This window comes from Arvicanthis niloticus, chromosome 1 (assembly GCF_011762505.2).
Source record: "Arvicanthis niloticus isolate mArvNil1 chromosome 1, mArvNil1.pat.X, whole genome shotgun sequence".
Lineage (NCBI taxonomy): Eukaryota > Metazoa > Chordata > Mammalia > Rodentia > Muridae > Arvicanthis > Arvicanthis niloticus.
This window is the reverse complement of record NC_047658.1, coordinates 29,143,332-29,167,761: the sequence shown is the minus strand read 5'-3', so window position 1 is coordinate 29,167,761 and position 24,430 is coordinate 29,143,332. Positions and strand designations below refer to the sequence as shown.

General features: G+C 38.7%; 2 protein-coding genes across 7 annotated transcripts in view; one reads left to right on the top strand and one right to left on the bottom strand.

The window, feature by feature from the left end:
* The window catches only part of Gabra5 (gamma-aminobutyric acid type A receptor subunit alpha5), a 92,522-nt gene that overhangs the window by 43,600 nt on the left and 24,492 nt on the right, over positions 1-24,430 (top strand). For all 6 annotated transcript variants that reach the window (XM_034495995.2, XM_076935193.1, XM_076935191.1 and 3 more), the window contains one exon: positions 12,926-13,008. In XM_034495995.2, the coding sequence (XP_034351886.1) occupies positions 12,926-13,008 (83 nt within the window). The remainder of the gene's footprint in view (positions 1-12,925; positions 13,009-24,430) is intronic.
* Gabrb3 (gamma-aminobutyric acid type A receptor subunit beta3) overlaps positions 1-24,430 on the bottom strand; it is a 389,323-nt gene that overhangs the window by 352,852 nt on the left and 12,041 nt on the right. The gene's annotated exons all lie outside the window — the stretch shown is intronic.

Here is a 24,430-nt window from a genome sequence, read left to right as displayed (position 1 = left end):
GTATCACTCACGGTGGGTGGGTCTTCCCACTTCAGTTAATGTTATTAAGATAATATTTCACAACATGCTCAGAAGCTCATCTTCAAGGTCATTTTACATTTTTTTTTTGGTTTTTTGTTTTTTTTTTTTTTTTTTTTTTTTTTTTGTTGTTGTTTTTCGAGACAGGGTTTCTCTGTGTATCCCTGACTGTCCTGGAACTCACTCTGTAGACCAGGCTGGCCTCGAACTCAGAGATCCGCCTGCCTCTGCCTCCCAAGTGCTGGGATTAAAGGCGTGTGCCACCACCGCCCGGCGGTCATTTTACATTTTACCGCACTGACAACACTGGCCATTATATCAACTCTTAAGGAAATCAAAAGAATTTTTGTTTACTCAGGTGATAAATAAAAGTGAAAGGAGCATTTTAGAGTTTGTAGCTCTGACAAGGTGTGTACTTGTTCTTGTTGGCCACACTAGGTGCAGGGTCACACACACACTCTCTCTCCTGCCCCACATCCCTATCCTTGTTCCCCCAGGTCATCCTTGCCCATTGTTCCCAGTCCTTCCTTTAAAGTGTTGTTTATGTATGTGTGTCAATGTCATCCTCCAAGAATCAAAGAATCTATTGGTGTCTCTGTAAAGAAAGCCAAAAATCTCTGTAAATAATCTCGTAAGAGCCATATGAATGGGACACCATTTCTCAAGTGAATTAAGCATTCACCCCTTTAAAACATTACTATTCAATAATTGCAGTTGAACTGGTTTAAGATGATTTACTTGTTGCTTCTTAATCTGCACCACCGTTTGTCATGTCAGAAAGCAAATAGTGTCATAAGTGAAGTGAAAATGTCTGGGCTAAATTTTGTCAATCCAAAATCCTTACATTAAAGTCTCAAATCCCCTGGTCCCTTAGAATGTGACTGTATTTGGAAACATGGTATTTGAAGAGATAATGTAAGTTAAAATGGGGTCTTGATCAGTGAGCCTTTATCCAATCTGGCCAGTGTCCTTGTTTGAAAAGAAAAGGACATAACCAGACACAAAGGAAAGATCCTGTGAGGACACAGGTGAAGGCTGCTGTCTACAAGTAAAGGAGAGAGGCCTCCAGAAACCAAATCTATGATACATCCAACCCAGACTCTCAGCCTCCAGAGTTCTGAGAATGTAGCATATTGTTGTGGCAACACAAGCTGACTAATGTAAACACCAACACTGGGAAAAGCTACTGTGCTATGTCCTTGAGGACTGGTGCAGTAAGAGGATACGTTGCCTCAACTTGCACCATGAATCTTTCCATTTCTTTACCTACTAGACAGAAGGACAAATTACTAATGGCTACAGTTATAGAATCTAAGAGTCCTTTTCAGGAAGGAGTTCCATTTTATTTTTCAGTGCTGGGATAGAATTCCCATGCTTCCCAGCTCCATATTTCTTTTACTGATAAGGAGCTGAGTCAAATGCCTGCTGTCTGGTTCCTGTCACTACCATAGTCTCTTCACAATACATATGTGGTTTAATGCAACCATAGCTAGATGATTTCTTATGAGGCCTAGATTGGAGTAGGTTACAAGGGTGTGTCCTTCAAGACTAACTACATCTTATTCCTAGACCCTTCCTCTCTGACTGATCAGGCTTCCTGTATAGCCTGAAGTAAGCATCTGTTTTCTCAAGTCCTTCAACTTCAGGACCAAAGCAAAGAAGACAGCAAACTATAGACTCAAAGCTCAGAAACTGTGAGACATACAGAATGTTTTCCTGCTTGAAAATTCTTTTTCTCAGATATTTTCCAACAGCAATAAAAACTGACTGAAACAGCAAAGTAGTGAACTTAATATTTTTTTTTTAAATAAATGGATTTACTTACCCATATATTTTAAAATGTTTATAGTTCTTTCTGTTTTGATAACACTTTAATTGTGTACAGTAACACATATCAGTTTGGGATTTATACACATGGACACGACATCCACAGGTTAACTACAGTCTGCCTTTAGTCATTCCACCTCCAAACTTACTCCTCTCAACTTCTGTTAATAACTGTAAAAGAAATTCATCTTTTAGAGCAGTTTCAGGTTTTCAGAACTTAGAGAAACATGCAAAAAATTTCCTAGGCTGCTTTGACCCATCCGTACATAGCCTTTTTTTACCCCACGAACACTACAGTAATGCTTAGCTTGTATCCCCAGGTCCATAGTTTATGGCAGAGGTCACACTTTATACACCGTCTAGTTTATGAGTTTGGACAAAGTTATAAGAACACATAGCCAATATGGTATCACATAGAAATCTCTTACCCTAAAAATCTGATGTACTCAATTATTTATTTTTCCCTCCCCCTTGGCCCCTGACAGTTGCATAATTTTTTATTATCTCTTTAAATTCGCCTTTTTTTTCTTTTTAGTTTTTTTCATTAATTCTTGGAGAATTCATACATTGTAGCTTGACTATATTCACCTCTTCCCAGATCTAACACCTTCTTCATGTTCAGCTTCATGTTCACCAAATATCATCCAGCCCATTTTCTGCTACTACTCTTGAGTGTGTAGTCTTCCACTGGAACATGGTGGATTTATCAGGGCTCACACCCTTAATGAAAACTAATTTTCCAAATTCCAGAAGCTATATGTTACCAATAACTCACCAACTAAAAGTAGAACTTCATGCCTACCTCCCATTCCATGGACTTTCTCTGACTTGAGCTCATGTAAGTGTTATGGATGCTGTCATAACTGGTGTGAGTTTGTGTATTTAACTTCCTTATTATGTAAAGGAAACATTTTCTACGTAGTCTACTGCCTCTGGCTTTTATAATCTTCCCATCCCTCTTCTGTCATGATTTCTGAGATGTGAGGAGGATGTTTGTGATATAGACACTCTGTTTATGGCTGAGAATTCTATAGTTTCTCATTTTCTATATTTAACCCACTTATGGGTCTCTGTACTGATTGTCAACTATTGCATAAAACAGTTCTCTGGTAAGGTTTGAGAGAAGAACAGATCTATTGATAGGTTTAATAGTATGTCCAGCTAATAGAATTATAGTAGTACATTACATCCAAGGGTCTAGGACCTATTTAGGCACAAGTTCTTGGACCCAGTAACAGTTACAGGTCCCATCTTGTGCAGTTCTCATTAAATCCAATCTGAAACTGACTGGTTCCTACCATGACATGTGTGCCACCATTGTACCACTGGGTATATCTGCCCAGCTAGTTGTTCTTTTAGCTCACATGGTTTAAGCTGAGTAAGACTGGTGATTCTTTTTCTCCTGCAGTAGCATCACAGCGTCTCCCAGCACTGTGACAACAAGCCAAAAGAAGGCTTCTATATCAGTTCCAACTTGATTTCTCAATGTAGTCTTGCTGAAAATTCCACACAGTCTACTCATAAACCAAGGAGATTTGTCTTTTCTGAGACAGTCAAGCAGTTCGAATCTATAAATATAGTCTTTCCAATGGGCTTATTAGACTTAGAAATGTGCACTTGAGGTTTTTTTTTTTCCATATATGTTTTGTGACATGAAAGCTCATTTCTTTACAGCACTGAGTAATATTCTACTATGATGTCTGGGTGCAGTTGAACCATTCACATATGGAAGGATATCTTTGTTGCTTCCAGTGAGCAATTAGTTCTTGGTGATTAAGGGTATATCTGTAAATGTTCATGGGGATATTTGAATAGACACGAACTTAGACTGAGCAGCGCAACTCTGGATCATATGGCAAGTTTGTTTAGTTCTGTAAATATTGCCAAGCGGTCTTCACATCTGATGGAGCATTTTGTATTCACAGCCTTGATCAATGAGACCTCCTGCTTTCCCAGATCCTGTCCAGCTTTTGGCATCATAAGTATTATGGATTCTGGTCATCTTGGTAACTGGATGTTATCTCATTGTTTTACTTTACTTTTCCTTGATAACATGACATTAGAATAATCTTTTTTAAAAAAGATTTTATTTATTTATTTTACATATATGAGTACACTGTAGTTGTCTTCAAGCAAGCCAGAAGAGAGCGTCAGATCTAATTGCAGATGGTTGTGAGCCACCATGTGGTTGCTGGGAATTGAACTCAGGACCTCTGGAAGAGCAGTCAGTGCTCTTAACCACTGAGCCATCTCTCCAGCCTGACATTAGAATAATCTTATGCTAGTTTGGCACCATGACAGTTTTTTTGGTGAGACATGTTGAAAATTTTAAAATTGATTTTTTAAATGTTGAGGTGCAAATTATTTACATATCTTGGATGATAGTCTTTTTACATTCTTCATTCACTTGTGTGTAGTCTTTGACATGAATGATAGATATCCCCTAAGTTCCAGAACTCACAGATCTTTCACTAGCTTTTACTTCCAAGCTTTCTGCACATCTGTTGACTTCCCACTCACCGTTAGTTTCTGTGCCTAGGGCAGATATTTACAAATAAACAAACATTGCCTAGGAAACTGTCTTAGTTCTGGGTACCTCTGGGGCAGATAAAACATAGACAGCTCATTAAACAAGTCACTCAGGAAGCACTGAACAGAGCAAAGCATGGCACCAATGTTCTTCAAGAAAATATGACACTCTTGTCTTACCAGCCATCTGCACCACGAATGTGGCTGAAACTATAGCAGAGCTGTAGAACAGGGTGGGGTCAGAAAGTATTTAAAGGTCACAGGCCTTGCTTACTGAGGTCCAAGTGCTTTTTCATTCACTAGGCATCTCACCATGAGTTGTAGAGTTATTAATAGATCCTGGATATTTTTTTAAAGTCACATTGGTCATTTTTGCTGCATCATTATCTTCCTGGGCTGTTGAAATTCTGATTGTACAGGTTTTGTTGGCACCATCTTCTTCCCGAGAGTTTTTGGTTTTTAATTTTTATTTTATTTGTATGTGTTCACACTAAGTTTATGAAAGTGCATGAGGTAGATCTATGCAGGATATCGGAAAAAGGGTGTCAGATCCCTGAAACTGGACTAATAGGTGGTTCAGTCTTTATATGGCTTGGAAACTAAATCCAGGTCTTCTGATAGAAAAGTAAATTCTCTTAACTACTGTGTCATGTCTTCAGCTCTTTCCCTAGAGTTTTAAAAACATCCATTATGTGTCACACATAGTACTCCTCATTTTATGTTTCAGACATTTTAAAGAATACTGTACACTGGGCTTTATAATCTCCACAGGGACTTGAGCTCCAGATTTTTGAGTAGTGAACGCTCTTTCTACTTTGTTGTGCTTTTGGTTGCCTGTGCTCTGCACTTAAAGAAATGCAGTTTCCAAAGTTGAACTTTTAGTTTGCCTTACAGAAATAAGCTCATTTGCATGTTTTTGCCTTTCTATTTTGCGACAATTATTTACTGTTCAGGGTTCTCTTTATCCCCCTACAATTGATCTATTATAGTGTATTTATTTTGGGGTATATAATGCACATAAAATTAAATGTTTCTACTCCTTCATTTATTATTAAAATGGCTTCTAGTGAATATTTTTAACAAAAGAAAGTCATTAATTGAAATAGACCCACAATGGTCTTGTCCCTTTTGGTTAAGTATCAGCTTTTTGAGGCGATTACGTTTATGCTGATTTTCCTAACATACACAAGAATTGCTGACGTCTTCTCCCCAACAGCTGAAGAGGAACAAAAATACAAATAAATGGTGTACAGCTCCATGGGCATTTTTAGCTCAGTGTAATTCTGGTGGTTGGCCTCATGTACATTCCAGTTATACCCAAGCATATGAAATGAGTCAGTTATCCTTAGAACAACCCATGAACTCTGTAACTGAGGCTTGAAGTAAGTTGTAGAATGTGTGCGTGTTCATTTCTAAAAAGAATGTAAGCCATGCTATATCAATAGTAAATGTTTGCAAGGAAAGGAGAGATTTTGAGACAAGATCTTGCTGTTTAGTCCAAGGTAGCAATGACCTCCCAATCTTCCTGCCGCAACTTCTGGAGTGTTGAGATTCCAGACTTGTACTGGGTTTAATACTTTTTAAAGGGTGAAATTCTACAACTGAACAAGCAGGTGAAAGCATGAGTTATTGAATGTAATGCAATTGGGAGAATTTAAAATTTCAAATAACAATTTAAAATGTTTTGCTTTTCACTGAATTCAGTAAGATTCTATCTAGTGTGTGTAAAGGTTACTGTGCCCGTTACTCTTCAAGTTCCGAGCCCTTACCCTAGCAGCCCTACTGGTCTTCTTCATTATGCCAAGCCCTTCTGTGAGTGTAAATAACACATAGTTAGTGCTGAATTTGGGTAATAAGAATATGACAATGGCCTGCCTCTAGAAGGAATTCTCTCTGCAGTTGTGTACCAGACAGAGCACAGCTCCCATGGATCTACAATAGTCACCGAATGGGCACAGTTCATCTGCCACAAGCTGTGGCATATGGGGAGTTTATCCAGCTGGCAACGACCTTCAGCTCCAGCACACACTCCTGACTCACCAGTCTTCATATTCACTACAGTTCAATTTTGTACAGCTTTTGAGGATTTGAAGACACCTGCTTTCTGCACACTATAGTAAACTATAGTTATATAACAAGGAATATTTGCACAACCAATATCCACAGAACATTGCATTGGTGATTGTTCAGGGCACTTTCCTCTCCTTGAGTAAATTTTGGGACCAGGACACAGCAGGACAGACAGAGAAACACTCACAGGCATTCCCATTTGACAAGCCAGAGAAAAGAAAGCACTATCCCCAGCCCTTCCTAACCCTGGCCTTGGAAAAAATCATCTAGAATTTGAAGCCATGCCCTTTGTTCTAAACTTTTTGACTCTGAGCCCTGCTATTCTATTCTGATCATTCTGAGGCTCTTGACAAATGGTGTCCAATCACAAATTTGGTCTTTAGCTTGTACACTCCTGGTAAGGTATATACTAATTATAGCTGAGACAAGCTGTAAAGTCTCATGTCATCAAATGTAGCTTCATTGTTAGTAATTTTCCCTCCATCTCGTTTCTACTCACGATTTAATAGGAAAAGTAGGAATTAAAGAGGTAACTACTTCCACATGGGTACCCAATTTCATCATGGTATTCACATTCTGTGATTGCTCTAACAAGTCACTTTAAACTTAGATACTTAACACAATACAGGGACATTCTCTTAAACTTGTAGAAGCCATGAATCAAAAATTGGTTTTCATGGGTACAAAATGAAGATGTTGGCAGAACCATACTCCCTCTAGAGGCCCAGGTAAGCATTACCATCATTTTTCAGAGCTGAATCTTTTGCTTTCTTTTATCAGGACTCCTGCCTGCAATCTTCAAGCTAACAGCATAACAACTCATGTTTCTCCATTTTCAGCTCTGCCCGTCTGTCTGGTTTTATTTCCCACCTCTTTCTCCCAGGAATTCTTGTGACTACTTGGAGGTACACCTTGATGTTCCTTCTATCTCAAGATACCCTATTCACACCCATAAAACCCCTTTCTTATGCATGGGAGTATTTACATGCTGTGGACATTAATGGAAGTATTTTTCAGCTTATTAAGATAATGTACAAATTCTGCTTTCTTATTCCTGTGGATAGCATTCAGTGGAGTGTTCTGCCACCACAGAACAGGATCTGTTTCCAGTAGCTCCATATATTTGCTTCAGATTCTGCCCTTTGCTATCTGTGTTTTTTTCTAACAGTCGTCTTTGGCACTTCTCCACCTGCTTCTCACCACTTGTCATAGTTTCCTTTCAATTACATGACCAAGGCAACTTATATAAAAGTTAATTGGGACTTACAGTTTCAAAGGATGTACTTATGACCATTATGGCATCAGGCAAGGCAGGCACTGTTCTGGACCAGCATCTGAGAGCTTACATCCAATTCACAGACATGAGGCAGAGATAACTAACTGGAAATGGCATGAGATTTTGAAACCTCAAAGCTCACCCCCAGTGACACATCTTGAAAAGATCGCACCTTATAATTTTTCTCAAACGGTTCTACCACTTGGGTACCAAGTATTCAAATATTAACCTATGGGAGCTATTCTCATTCAACCACCATATCATCGCACAGTCATTAGTTACTCATGGTCTTCCATCCCAGGAAACCAAGGCTTTTCCTGTCTGCCCATTGCTAAAGCTATTTTCATATTTTGCTACATTAATGCTTCTTTTCTGGATACCAAAATTGGTATTTGTTTCTTACCAGCACTGCAACCAATCATCACAAATGTGTTTTCTTAAAATAACAATATCTGTGGACTTATAGTTCTGGAAGTCAGGAGCCACAGAAGTTTCATGGGGTTGTATATCAAGGTGTTGGCCAGATGCACTGATTCTGGGAGCTCCAGAGGAGACTCTTGTCTCATCCAGTTCCTGAAAGACACCTGCATTTCTGAGTCCTTGGTCCCATTCTCACATCTGCTTCCACTTACTGTGAGACACTTGCACTTCTGGCCTCTAGGCTTTATTGCTTTCCTGTCTGATTCTGTCTCTGCATCTCCTCTGAGACCCTCACTCTTTTATTTCTCCTGTAAGAAGTCATGGTATTACATTGCTCTACTTGATCAATCTAGGGCAATTGCCCCACTATGAGCCCCTTACATTAATTGTATCTGCAAATAGCCTTTTGCCATATGAAGTGATTAGTCCTAGAACTGGGAGAGCTGTGCATTTTTTTTTTTTTTGATGTTTACAATGCAGTATGCCTGTTCTCAGCACACCTTCTGCTGTAGCATTGACATGGAAACAAGAAACTCTTCAATCGTTAGTCACCTTGTTGCCATTAAACTTTCTAGCTCGGTCAATTCTTTTTAACCTTGTGTTTCATATCTATGTTTTTCAGAGTATACAATCAACTGTTTTCTTTCTTTTCCAAATGGGAAGACTAGACTAAAGAAGTTAGGCCTTTTTTATAAATATCACACAGTTAATAAAAAGTATCCTCTGAGATTTGGTTGCATAGACTACTTTAAAGTATCATTTACCTTCAAGGGGACCTCTGATCAAACTGTAAGCTCCCTAGTGAATTTGGGATCCTAAGATCTCAGTTTTGACATGAAACTAATGAGAAACAATGATCTCCACTTGCAAAGTGCCCTTTTTCCTTATTGTAAATTAAGTTGTTGTGTAGACATTATGTCCTATTTGTTAATGCTTGAATTGTCTTAGCAGAATGTATAAGTAAAACAGAAATTGGCCCTTTGGAAAACAAATACCATGTGCCTGTATCTTCCAGTAATTCATGAATTTCTGTCAAAATCAGAATTCTGATTTTTTTTTTTTTTGAGCTTAATTGACTATAGCTAAAACCATGAAGGCTTTGTATATGTGACTTGGGCAGCTCTTTTGGTCTGTGACAGTCATCTTTTTCACTAAAGGGTGTGAGCTGAGTTCCATGTGAAGGTTAGTTACCTGACAGTGTACTCTGTGTCTAGAAGCTCAAATCAGAAGAATTCATCTATCTAGAAAAGCTGAGGCCATTTATGCAATGTGTATGACGGCAGAAAGGTTAATTTATTACTAAAACTGAAGCATTTGCTCTTGAGGGATTCAGAACAGTTAATGTCTGTTAGAGGACAGAGTCTATCACTGGTAAAGTAGTTGTCCCGAGGCTTCAGAAGATTATGAGGCACTTTATAAAAATAGGTATGACTAGTTACTAAGATAATAGCTGTACTACACAAGCCACTGTTGTTTATAGTTTTGCTGGCACCATTTTTATAGTCTTTAAAACATACCTAGCTAAATTCTATCTACTGGTCTCTGCACACATTTTCCATAGCTCTCTGCCCCTTGCTGTATATATGTGACATTCTCACTCTCACAATATGCTAGAAGACGACTTCTGTCGAGCATCTCTTGCCAGGATACTACTTTAAACTGTGCTAGTACAGCGATTTCCTGCAGGTGGGCAGCTCTCAGGGCCAGGAATCTGCAGTGAATCCCACAAAAGTAACCAGGGCACTCTGGTCCTCATTTATGTGCCTGATCTTGGCCAGTGACAGAGAAGAAATGTACACCAGGGATGGACAGAGTACCCTAGGTAGGAGTTTTGTTGCTATGGTAAATGTACACCAGGGATGGACAGAGTACCCTAGGTAGGAGTTTTGTTGCTATGGTAAATGTACACCAGGGATGGACAGAGTACCCTAGGTAGGAGTTTTGTTGCTATGGGGTCTATTTTGGCAATTGGAGATCAACTACAGAGTTACTAATTTCTAGACACACAGGAGCCATGTGAACAAAATCAAACCAGCACCGAGGGATGAGGAATGGGACTATAATATTCACCATGCCAGCAATTAAGCTGGAGACTCAGCTTCTAGGTAGCCTGCACACCAATGGGAAGCTAAGAGTTTGTTGGAGTCAGGGCCAGTTAAGAGAGATGGTCAATATGGAATCAGGCAGAGAGAGAGAGAGAGAGAGAGAGAGTGGTCCTACCATTGCCACCATCTCTAGATCTTCCCTGTTGGAAAGGGAAAGGGGGGCATGAAGTTGCTCGTGTCATTAAGAGGTGATACAGAGCTGAGTCTGCTAGTTGAAGTCTTTTGTGCTGTATAGCAGAGTGGAAGCTACAGGGGCATAAAACTCCCACAATTCTCTCCTTTCCTATGCTCACTGTCGTGTTCCTTGGTGCTGTTACTGTGTCATATGGCTCTGTTTCCATTATGGAGCCTCTCTGTTCATTGTTGCTTTCTCTAATAATTTACTAAATTTACTAACAATTATAGTGAGTATCTTTATGATGGCTGGATGCTATTCTCAAAGGCCGTGCTTTTTAAGTTCTTTTTTTCCTAGTTCTGATAAGTTAATCTCTGTTTCCATTGCCATTCCATAATCTTGGATAATATCCCTCTTTTACAGTTTGTAGCTGAAGACATTCCTTTCAGTTAGTGATCCTGTAAAACACTAAGAGTTTAAGGACAGTCAGTTGGTTATGAGCTATGCTGACAGATATGCACATAAGGCACATTAGAATTTAAAGTTAGTTTTAGAAAGTCATAACTGTGAGATTTTTGTGATGTGGGAGATAGTTCTGCTTGAATGTATAGAAGATGAATTTTTATACCAAGGGTCAGAAGACAGTAGGTACACACATAGAAAAACCCCAAATGAAATGTTCCAGATGTTATACTAAGTGCATGAGACATATCAAAATGTTTTCATATATATATATATTCTGTTCTATGATGTATGCATAATACCCCTTTCAATGCCATCTCTGCATGTGAACCTGAAAATGAGAACTGGTAGCATTTCTGGTCACCCTGTACTCATGGCCCTTGGTGACTCACTCCTTTCCTAGGTACTGTCCAGCAGGACATTGTCAAAGAATTTCCTCATATTGATGTGCATGCATTTTCATCCTGCTTACTCAGAGAATTGCTAGATTGGCTATTCAGGCTGCAGTGGTCACCTGTGATTAAGGTCACCAATTTAACAACAGACTTATTTGTTGTAACAAAAGGGAAGTTGTGAAAGCAAAAATGAATGTTTTGTATTTCATTTGCATCCTGTGAGCATGAACAGCATCTCTGCTTGATATAAGCAAGCAATGGACAACAGTTAGCTATTTTATTTTATGCTCTAAAAGTAGGACTACAGAGGAAGTCAAATGTTTCATATTTTTATTTCATCTTGTGTAATTAATTTAATTTTAAATAATGGAAAAGAGCATAAGAAACAAAAAATAAGCTCATTAGTACAATTTAAAATTTTGCCAAATTAGCAAAAACTCTGTAGAGATGTAAAAGCATTTGTATTATTGTTTTGTATTGTCCAACACAATGCCAGATGCTGAGTAACATACAAAGAAAAGAGGCTTATTTAGCCCTTGTTGTGGAAGCTGAAACATCCTTGGTAATTTGTGTCACCTGTCTAATGAGGTCTGGAGCATGTGTGGAAGAAACCCATGGTGAGAAGGGAAAATAAAGGAAACCAGCAGCTAGCTTGGTACTTGTAGCAACTTACTCTTGAAGGAATGACTAGAGCTCTTCAAGAATTAAATCAATCCTTCTAGAGTGGCTCCCTGAGTGACCAGTCATCACCTACAGGATCTCACCTCTTAAAGGCTCTACTAACTCTACAATACTACGCTAAAGACTTCTAGCATATAAACCTCTAGGGATCCCACTCCACCATGCATGGGCCTCAGCAACCACACACTGTGAAGCAGTACTTTATCATTTTACAGAGCAGAGCCTGCAGTCACAGGGTAGGTGCTGGACGCTATAGGAGCCTCTCTATAAATGGAGGCCAGCAGCTTGAACTCCACTCATGGCTCTGCCACTGAGTAAATCTACATTCTGGGCCTTGCTTCCATGTGGAATACGATGTGGTATTTGAGGTAGACCTCCATATGCTACTGTGCTGATGGGGGGTTAATGTATCCAGGGCACTCACACAATGCCTGGTGTGGCATGAGCAACCAACCACAGCCAGCAGCCTTGTGGTTGGTGAAATTCTAATGTGTAAGACTAGATTTGAATAAAAAAAAAAAAAAAAAAAAAAAAAAAAAAAAAAAAAAAAAAAAAACCTAATCATCACGTTGTGCCAGAAAACTGCTATTGCAATTCAAGTTCCTCTCTGGACCATTAAGCAATGAAAAAATGCAGAGTCTGGTAAAGATTTGATTGCACATTTACCTTACGTTGATATTTTTTGAGGGCATAAACTTTTAAAGAAAAGAAATGTATTTTTAGCCCCATGAAAGAGAGCCTGTTAGACAATGATGAGCAAACGGTAGGAAGCGGCAATTCATCATTGAAAAGGCACCGTAGATGGCGTTCTGAGTGATGATGTGTATATAGGCACACCCATCAGGCCACAGGCTTCTGAGTGCTTTGGAGTCACACCTTTACTCCCAATGAGGCTTCCTTCAGCACAACCATGTAATTTAGTGGGAACAGTTAGCCAACTGCATAAAAACATTCATCGAATGTTTAATACAAACATCTTTATGGGAGGAGGCAGAGGGCCCGTTTAACCATCTCTTTTACTTTTCAGCCTGACTATATCTGCTGAGTGCCCAATGCAGCTTGAGGACTTCCCGATGGATGCCCACGCTTGTCCCCTGAAATTTGGCAGTTGTAAGTTATATTCACATGTTAAATGCTGTGAGTGTGTTCTGGGGTCAAATCCACATTCATTCAGAATTGGGCTCAATCTGCAAGTGCATGGGATGGGATATGGCTTATCTGGAGACTCTGAGTGTGTATTATCCTTCTGCATGTCATCTGTACCCCACGAAGTGGTGCTGGGAACATCCATCGTAAATCAGGATAAGCTGGTCATGTGTGAAGACACTGAACATTCTGGAATGTGTACCTCTGCTGTGCAAGTGTTTTCTTAGATCTTTGCTAATAGCCTCTCTTACCAGCTTTTCTTTGCAGAGACCTTTCTCCCCTGTGTTTTTTTTATAAATTAGGTTATAAGCCTCCCAGTTTTGAGTACTCAGCCAGTGGATTTTTTTTTCTTGCAGTGCTATGCAGACTCTCTTGGCTCTGGTAAGTTCAGTGATCTTAGTCTGTCATCTATATGGTCTCTACTCATTCAGAACACTCGAATTGTAAGTCAGTTGTGTCTTCACACTTGACCAGCTTATCCTGATCTATGATGGATGCTCATAGTACCAGGTCTCATGGTACAGACCACATGAGGAGGTAAATTACTTGCCTAACTGGTCAAATCAAAATACATTAGATGCATACTTCGCAAATCTTGTGGATATTCCTAGGTTCCACTCACTAATGTTCTAGTCCCTGTGTGTGAGGTTGGAGCTTTACTACCTGCCTTCTTTTTTCTCTATGCTCATATGACTTGACACTCTTCATTTAATCTCTTTTTGCACCCTAGAGCCCTGCTTTGGACTGTATCTCTAGCTCTCATTTTCTTTTTCATTTTGTCATAAGATCTCACTAATTAGCCCAGGCTACCCTGTATGAACTTCTTCTACAGGCTGCTCTTGACCCTGTGATCATCTCACTTTAGTCATCAAAGTGGCTGGGATTACAGACCTCTGCAAGACCTCTCTTCAAGGTTTCATTTTTGAAAACAGACTGTCCTCTTTGAGATTAAGCTGGAAAGATAGGGGTTATTGGATCTTGGATACCCTACTGCTCATCCAAGTGCCTGAGACTGTCATTCAGGCCTGCTAAGCTCCCAGAATCAATTCACTAACTATTCTGCCATGACTTAGGTATTAAGTGTACTTAAGTCACTTTTGTTCTTTCTGCTTTCAAACATCTCTTTGTTCTTTGGCTTTGATAACTTACTTCCAATGTGTTTTGGCCTGAATTTCTTTGTGGTTTGAGAGTCAGGGATTGTTTTGGCATCCTGGGTCTTTTTGTTCATCTTCTCTGCCACGTTTGGACAATTCATAGTCCTTTCTGTCTTCTGAAACTTCATCATGTTGGTCTACTTGATGGCGTCTTGTAAATGTCTTAAATGTATATTACTCTCATTCTTTTGTCTCTGTTTTTTCAACTTTAGTGGAATAATTTCCCATGACATATTTTCAGTTTTACCAATTATTTTGTGTATTTTTTCTAGTCTGTTGTTGATTCACTTTATGTAAATTTTCAGGTCAGGTGTCGTAGTCCTCCTCTCTGCTGGTTATGTGTAGTATTCTTTTGTATGTTCTGTCTCTGTTAAAATTTGACTTTTCTCATGTGTTACTTCTCTGACTTTGGTGAACATGTTTATAGTGATTATTTTGAAGATATTGGTAGGTAAGTCATGCAACTTCATTTCATCCTACTCTGTTTTTTCTCATCCCATTTTTAAACATATTTAATTATTTTCTTTATTATTTCCTTATCTATCTATCTATCTATCTATCTATCTATCTATCTATCTATCATCTATCTATCTATCCATCCATCCATCTCTCCATTTATATTATTCATTTATTCATTCATATTGGCAAATGACTTACACAAAGCATTGTTTTTGTATTTAGTTTTCTGTCACTATAACCAAATATTTGACATAATCAGCTTATAAATAAAAAATACTTTTCAGATAAAATTTTTTCAAGGTTGTAGTCTGCGATCATTCAGGTTTCTTTGGGTCTATAGCAAGATGGCATTTCCTACTACAGTGCATGGCAGAACAAAAATACCCACATAACAAGACAGAGAGCAAAGAGAAAAGGAAGTAGGTGGATCCTCAAATTTCTTTCAAGGGCTTCCCTTCAATGACCTAAGTACTTCACTTAAGTACCTTCCCAATATATCACCAAAGGGATCAGGTTTTAGGACATAAGCCTTTGGATGACATTGACATTATTACTCTACACTTCCAAAAAGAGGCTTGGTTACAGAAGATAAGTAAGTTTGTATGATGAATGAAACATTAGGTGAAAGGAAATCTTTTATTTATTTATTTTCAAACTGTTACCTTCAAGTGCTCCAGAGCAATTACAACATTTGTTTCTTAGGGCAGTAGTGGTATAACTGACTCTCACCAGTATTTCTTGGAATCACTTGTGGGTGGCAGTGAACACCAACCAGTGTTTGTGATGAGGGGCCATTGAGTCTGAAGGTCCTCACATAGGTCATCTGAGATTACTGAGCCTCATGCCTGAAGGAACAGAAACTGGTCCCATCTCTAGAGCATTAGCTGTAGTTGAAATTTATGCTGCTCTTTATATATGAAGACTATGGTTTGATTTGATCAAAAAAAAACAAAACACAAAGGCTATTTTTGCCACACCGAGAGGCTGCTCTGGTCTCTGGCTAGATGAATTCAGGCCACTGTGATCCCAGATTTAATGGCAATGACGTGCAGGGCAGACAGCTCAAAAGCAATTTTGGATAAAGAAAGGTATTTGACAGCCTAATTTTTTTTTTCGTCACTAAAATTATCTCATACTTGTCAGGCAACCAACTGCAGTGAAATTGCTTCTCACACTTAGAGATGCACAGGTACCTAACGGAGGCTTCTCATTCTCTTCATCATAATACGAGCCCCACACATAAAGCAAAGCCAGCAGGAACAATTACCGACTTCAGTAGCAATTTGAGATTGTCGTGTCTGATTTCTTTTAATGTCCTTGATGAGATTGTCATGTCTGATTCCTTTTAATGTTCTTGATATTGTGAAGATAGATTTGATTTTATTCCAGCGTTGATCATTTATTCACAGTGATGGTCGATATCACTATGCAAATCATCACATAACATGTTTAAATACAATTGACTGAGAGCTAGAAAACTCTGGAAAAATTATTTTTCCTCAGCTCATAAGATTCACATTCAAAACACACTAATTTTAAGAGAAGACATGCTATTCAATTAGATGTGTTTTTATTTGTCTTTTATCTTTAGATTTGCTTAAAAAAAAATAGAGCCTTCTCCAGCATGTTCACGTATACTACTTATGCATATGAGCACGCAGAAGCTAAATGTGCAAGTGTAATGAGTTTAAATTACCCAATTCAACAGTTCTTTGCTATTAGGAAACAAAAGAATGCAAATGAGTGTCTCTCTCTTCTGATTTCTCTGGTTTATGAGAGCCTAAGTGAGCTAGCCACCTATCATTGCTGCCTTGCCTCCTAGTGTTGAAATTAGTTCTAGCTTACAGACAGGCTGGACTGTAAAGAAGTTACTTAGGGATAATGGCATGGCTTCCATCTGCGGCATTCCAATCCACACTACTTGAAAAAAGAAGGGGAGATCCTAATTCTTTTCATTTTATTCTTAGAACGATGCATTATGTATTAGCTTAATTTATGAGATAATTTCTAGAGATTAGAAAACATTTATTAAGTTACAACTAGAAACTTCTTTGGTGAGGAAATTGTTTGTACATATCATACTATGAACTTTCAGTGAACCCCAAAGTATGGATAGATGAGCCTATTCTTATGCCCAGGATACCCAGGGAACAGTGGCTCCACAGTTTCAAAAAGCCTGGTATATATGAACATCAAAGTTCATAAGGTCTGGAAACACAAGGAAGTCTTACCTGTGTGTGCGAAGTTCAGATTTGTTGAGGAATTATGCAGACACAGTAGTTAATTTTGGCTTTTTTTTATCCGTCTGAATGAGTGTGCCTATTCCTATTCAAATTTGTAAACTTAAATCTAATGCGTCAGAGATAGTGCTAAGAACATCTTTGGGAGGTGATTACATCATGAGGACAAAGCCTTGAGGAATCGGATTACTCCCTTACTAAAGAGTTCCCTTTATCCTTTCTGCCCTATGAGGACATGGCAAGAAAATAAGAGAAATACTTTTGAAGAAACTAAAATAAACACTGCTTAAAAATACTTTGTATGTGGCCTTAATTTGTTTGGGCTGCTAGATTACCATTTAGTCCCATTGTTCATTAACAACAGTTGTATTTTTTATGTGTATGAACAGATTAGTACATTCATTCCTCACATTTCTGGAGGCTGGAAAGGCCAAGATCCTTCTGCCGTCAGAATTGGTATCTAGGAAGGTTTTATTTCATCTTTATCCAGGGCTGTCTTTTTGCTATACCTCAAAGAGTAGAAGAAACAAGAGACCTCCTTGTAGCTGTTTTATGAGTACAAATCCTGTCTTGAGGGCTCTATCACTTAGCCTACTCAAGTGCTAATAGCCTACCTCTCCAGAATGCTAATCCAGTATGAATTTTTTAGAGGACTGGGCAGGCTCTGAGCATGGCAAGCTCTCTGCACTGTACTGAGTGCAGTGAGAAAATTAGAGACATGACCATAGACTTTCCTCAAAAAGCTGATTATAGACACATATTGGAGACTTGACTATGTATCTTTGTGCAGTTAGAAGAGGCCACTGGGATTCACAGATGATGGAGCTATTTCACAATGGAGAACATGTTTTGAAGTGAACCTGTTTTAGGTGAACCCATAGAAAAGAGACTTGAATGGGAATGAGGGCAAAATACTAGTCAAGGTCTAAGAACATGAAAAGGCTACAGTGAAATATCACAGGAAGCCAGAGGCCATGTGAACTCAGTCTGACAGTACCATCCTCCTAAAAACAGGAGAAATAATTGTTGCCATAGCCTAGAGCTAACAAATGGTAATGTTAGAAAAGGGTACAAAATCAGTTCAACCCCAAGAATTAAATTTAGTGATCCACTACATAGCATGTGACTATGGTGGACAATAACATGTATATTTCATATTGTAAAAATTATTAACATTCTTGTCAAAAATGGTAAATTACTCAGTTGAATATGTCATTAGTGTATACATGGATCAAAATGATATAAATACATTTTAAAAAGAGAAGGTTCATTTAAGGAAGTGAAGTCTAGACCACAGCTCCAACAGCAAACAGCAATTAATATGAAATGCACAGTGGTAGCAGAGTTGGTGATGTCTCCTGAGCCAAGGGAGAGTATATTACCATGACTCTTCATGAAGATGGAAAAAAGACGAAGGTGGGGGAGGGGGCGATTGCCTAGACAAAGATAGAAGGCAGCCAGATAGGACAGAATTTTGGAACAATAGTGTCCAGCAAGGAAACTCAAATGTGTAGCATATACAAGAGGCATTGTTTAATGACTACAGCATGATACAAATGAATACCAGGTACTTAGAAGACAGTTTTTCCCAAGATACTGGAAGTGAGCAGAAGCAGCTTCTGTTTGGTTGGTCTATGATAAATAGGGCATTGCATATTCAGCCATACATTATTGTCTGGCCTCCTGGCCCCTCTGAGAGAGAGAGAGAGAGAGAGAGAGAGAGAGAGAGAGAGAGAGAGAGAGAGACAGAGACAGAGACAGAGACAGAGACAGAGACAGACAGAGACAGAGAGCATTCTTTCTACAGGCTGAGTGAGAGTCCATTTCATTTTCTCCATGTCTGGTCTGACTGAGTCCCATACACAGGAAGAGGAGTATCACTGACTCTCCAATCATACTCTCAGCATCTTGCAATGCCTAGAGTGCCTTCCTGCCCTGGCAGTCATGACCCCACTCTGCAGCTTAGATGGTAACAGTGAGACAGGTTAGTGGTTTACGCTCCTGCTTATCATCTTCTTACCTCTTACCTGATTCTGGTCTGTGGGAAAAACCCACTGGACCAATGCTGCCTTCTGGATTTGAAGCAGGTATGCTGATCATCTAGGATGACAGTGATGCTGCATTGACAGACATTTAGCCTTTGCAAAATTTTCTTTTCTATATTTTGTACTGATGTGCTGAGAGTTGCCATGAAGTCAAAGTGTCACTGAGGGAAAGAGGCCTCTGAATTAGCAATCTGTCTTCGGCAAGTTACTTGTAAGGGAAAATGCCTGTAACCTTTCTGCACAGCTCTATTCATGCCTGCCAAGAAGGACAAGTGTGAGTCTTTCTGGAGCTCTAAGTTACAGCAAATGGCCCTCAGCAGACCTCACTGTCCATGTATTTTTAAAGCTATTTTATAGGGTTCTTATACCTCTCCCTCCCTTCCAACCCTTATTTCACACTAATCCCTTCCAATCGCCCAAGTAGGAGAGAAAGAAAGTTAGATGGAAAGGGGGTGTAGACTTCTCTAGACTACTGCTGATTACGGGTGTTGAGCTCCTCTGGGCCAGCCCAATTTTCGTTGTTATCAAGATAGCCAATTTCTTCTTATCTCTTTGCTCACAACCTCTTCATAAACTAAAACAACAGCAAGAACAAACAGCAGCCTTCTCAGAGTGCCTCCCTTCCCCTCTAGGGTGTCTTGCAGTTATAGCCTATCTAAAGTTTTCAGAATTCCAAACAAAAACTATCTGCAGCTGGCAAAAACCACAGCCCTGCTGCTACTGTAATCCTCAACTGTGAACCAGCCTTTGATCCAATACCTGAGATTAAAATAGAAACATATTCACGTAACATAACTGGATTTTAAAAAAATAAAACAAACAAAACAAAACACCTAAAATTCTCACTATAACTCACTGTCTACTATATTGTCCCAGCAGAAATTCCAGGTCAAACCAAAAAGAATTTAGTGTTGCCTGCTAACATCCAAGCTGAAATAAATGAGTAGCCATTTCTTTCACCCTTAAAATGATCAGGAGAGCTGAACTCAGCCATGTTGAACTGACAAGCCAGACATGCTAAGTGGCCACATGCTCACTTTGCTGTTGTTAACTTTACTAACACCAGAAACATGAAAAAGTCTTTTTAATGCTAACAGTTTGAAAGTAAGAACAGGTAAGTTATAATGTGTTCATTCTGTGATTTAAATCACAATTCCTCTTCTGCTGCTAAAACCTTACTGGAAAGTTGTGGATTGCTTTGGTGCTATTTGTGTTTTGAAGTTAATTCTGCTTCCCCAGGAGGGCAGCCTAGGAGGAGGGAATCAAATACTCAGGTGACTTCTTGTCAACCTTCTCCCCTTTTTAACTTGTAAAATAAAGGCTAGAGCCAGTGATTGGACAGTGGAAGGGAAGGTGGAGCTGAAAAGTTTTAGGGAGAAGGAGGAGAGAGAAAGGAGAGAGGATGACTGAGGAGGACATGGAAGGAAAATGGAGCAGAAGCTTGTGGCCTGGGGAAACCCCAAGTTATAAGGCCAGTCATAGATGGGGAATAGAGTAGTGTAGTGGTGAATCTGCCCAATCTAGGCGCACAGCTTGTATTCATATTGAGTTGTGTTTTCTTTGCAAGGGCTTATTTGGGATTTACTGCAACACAGAAAAGCAAATAATGGTTTCTAATCTTATCCTACAACATCAAAGACAAGCTTAGAGAATCATGACCTGGAAGCCTGGCCTTCATCGCATGTGTGCCTCCCAGCAACCCACCCTGCTAGCAACCCAGGGTCTATCTTTGGACATAATGATCTCCAATTTCAAAAAGGAACATCAGTAATTGTGTTCTCACTGCTCTCAGAAAGCAGACAAGGGAGGTGAGGTTGCAGTGTTTCATGCCTTAGAAGGTTAGGTTGTCATGGCTGTCAGGGCCACCAGTGTGGTTTTGGATTCTATGACTCAACTACATATTAGGACACAATGGAACTACCAGAGCCTACTACTCTTAGGATCATTCCTATGCCTTGTGAGACTTCCTGTGCCTCACATCACCTATTCCCCATCCCTTTCTTCTTTAGCCTATGGACTAAAGATTGTAAGGCAAGTAATCCTTTTTTTTTTCTAAGTTGCTTTGATTATGGTGTTAATTGCAACAACAGAGAATCAACTAGAACACTAGACATGTCCTAACTTTCGGAGTAGTTCTCTGTCACAGTATCCTAGTGCCCCAAGTTTTGAGCTCTTTATGAGCTTTCTGATTCATGTTTCCTAGCTCATTCATGTCTCTCAATAAATGTAGAATGATGTTACTTTCCTGGCCCTGGGCAGTGGGTGGGACTTCTAGTCCCGGTGGGTGAGAGGGTCTATTGACAGCACCGCTCCCTCCATGTAAGTGCAGCCCTATTTAGAGGCCAGGTACAGAGTCCCTGCATTGATGCAAGTGCAGCAAAGAAGGGCTACAGAGGAGGCTCTTGGGACAAAGGAACACAAGGCAGCCTGAGAAGCACAGGAAGTAGAGGACAGCTCGCCACCTACCACCTAAAGCATTCTCCTTTGTTACCTTTTTTTGACTAGTATCCAGAAGACTATTTTGTTCACGAGTCTTACAGTCAGTCCTACATTATTTAGGTTTCTGCAAGAAATGCACAGATTTGTCAGAACAACAGCTGATTTTTCAGTTGAGGTTTTAAAAGCCAGAAAGGCTTGGGTCAATGTAGTACAAGGTTTTAAATGCCACTCATGCATACACAGGCTGTTATATATAGCAAAACCCTCTAACATAATAGGAGGACAAAGCACATTAAGCTAGGTGTACAGGAGATACTAGAAGAAATGCTTGATACGAAAGAAAGAAAGAAAGAGAGAGAGAGAGAGAGAGAGAGAGAGAGAGAGAGAGAAAGAAAGAAAGAAAGAAAGAAAGAAAGAAAGAAAGAATATTCACGAAGTGACAGTCAAAAAAATAACAATGTTAGGTCACTGGTTAACAAAGGGAGATTAAGAAAACAAATACCATAAAAACCATAAGATGACAGGAATCAATATACACTTTTAAATAGTAACACAAATTACCTCAACAAATGCTAAAAAATTATACTATCTTTTGGCATCTTTGCTGACCACAATGAAATAAAACTACCTATGAAGAGCAATAGAAAATAGAAATGCAGTCATTGATATTGAACAACATACCACTAAAAATTGAATAGCCACTGGAGAAATAGAATATTTACTAGAATTAATGGACATAAAAGCACACTATTCCAAAATGTTAAATCATTATTGCATTTCAGGAGACAACCAATATAATCATGGTATATATTCTTTTTGATACGTGTTTGTATTCTGAGTATATCTGAGTCTAAGTTTATCGGGGATATTGACATGCAGTTTTCCTTTTTTTGTGTGTGTCTTCACCTGGTTTGAGCATTTGAGTAATAATAACTTCATAGAAGGTATTTTGCCCTGCTTCTTCTGCTTCTATATTTTTTATCAAGAAGAACTGTCTATAGTTCTTTAAATATTTGTAGAACTCTGCTGAGACTCTATCTAGTCAAGGCATTTTTTTTTCTGGAAGGATTTTATTACTATTTCAACTCATCGTTTGCTATGAGTCTGTCTGGGTTGTTGATTTTTTTTCTTGGTTTAATTTTGGTAAAATTCATCCATTTCTTTTGGTCTTTTTGAGCTTCATGGAGAACAGGTTTTTAAAATAGTCCTTTATAATATTCAAAGTTTCTTTAATGTCTGTTGCAAATTTCTCTGTTCATTTCTGATTCTGTTAATTTGGGTCCTCTCTTTCTTCTAATTAGTTGGGTCAAAGGTTTTTCAATATTTATCTTTTTCCCCCAAAGAACCAGATCTTCAATTTGTTTATTCCTTTTATTGTTTTCTTTTTTTTTTTCTATTCCATTGATTTATGCTCTGGATTTTACTTTTTGCCATCGACCCTGTTTTGATTTGTTCTTATTTTTCTAAATTTTTAAGTTGTTATCATGAAGCCACTTATTTGAGCTATTTCTGATTTTTTAAATGTAGGCACTTAGAGTTGTAAAAATGGCTTTTAATATGTTCCAGAAGTTTGGTTGTGTTGAGTTCTGTTTTCATTTTCATTTAGTTCCAGGACAATTTTTTCTTATCTCTTGGTTTCTCCTTTGATGGGTTCATCATTTAGCAATGAGTGTTGTGGAGTATTCAACAGAGAGACTGTTCAGACTTAACATTAAGCCAATAGAAAGCCTTTATTAGCTGGCTGCCCACTACAGTGGGTGTTTGTAATCCCAGTATAGCCTTGAGCCTTTCTCGGAGTGAACTCTTAAGGACAAAAACCATGTCTTAGTTTGACATACTTCTGGATAACAAGAGGAGTTATCCAGAAGCAGAGTTACAGAAGTCACAAGTAAGATTAGTACATTTAAAGACTTTTCCATTACCATGGGCTTTGATAGATTAGTTTTAGTTTTGGCAGGTGGTGTTATCTACATACTGAGTTTTATAGCCTGATGGTACTTCCATCACAAAGTCAGTTGTGCTGAGGTCTCTGGACCTACTAAGGCCTGGGGCCCTGTTACAATGAATTGTTTCATCTCCATGACTTTTGTGTATTTATTAGAAGATTTTTGCTTGCTTGTTTCTTTGGTTGTTTCTTTGGGTTGTCAATTTTAAGTTTTATTGCATTGTGATCAGATAGGATACAAGGAATGATTTAAATTCTTTTCAATTCGTAAAGATTTCTTTTGTGTCCCAGGGTATAGGATAGTTTAGAAAGTTTCCATGTAATGCTGAGTGGACTGTGTAGTCTTAGATGTTTGGATTTGGATATTCTGTCAAGTCCATTTGATAAATGATGTCAGTTTCTTTTCTTTTCTTCTTTTTTTTTTCCAGATGACCTGTCTAATGCAGAAAGTGGGATATTTGTGGATTAATATAAATCTGTGACTTTAAATCTAGTAGTAGATTCTTTACAAAATTGGTTCACACATGAGTTTGGTAATATACATTTAGGATAGTAATATCTTTTTGTTTAGCTGTACCTTAATTGGAATGAATATACCACTTTGTCTCTTCTGTTTAGTTTTGATTTGAAGTCTATTTTGCAAGATATTAGCAGAGCAATATCAGCTTTCTTCCTGGTTCCATTTGATTGGAATATTTTTGTTCATCTTTTTACTCTAAGACAATGCTTATCTTTAAAACTAAGATGTGTTTTTGGGCTACATGTCTGCCTTATTACTGGGGTGCCCTAGCACTGGTGGTGAGCCACTTAAAGGAGGTAGAACACAGTCTGTAATAGAAAACAAGTCCCAGACCTTGTTTTCCCTGAAACAGCAGGGTCTGGGACTGATGCTGAGGTTAAACACACCAGGCCTATCTAGGTACCTCATTAGTATGGAGAACTCTAGGTTTTTATGCTACCTATGTGACTGATTGTCATGGTCCTCTAAGTAGAGTGTCAGAGTTACATGTTCCAGATCAGGTAATTTGGCAGAGAGATGGCCCCATGCCTGCCATTTGCAATTCTATGATTCCCAAGGGTTTGGGCTGATTCAACTATACCAGT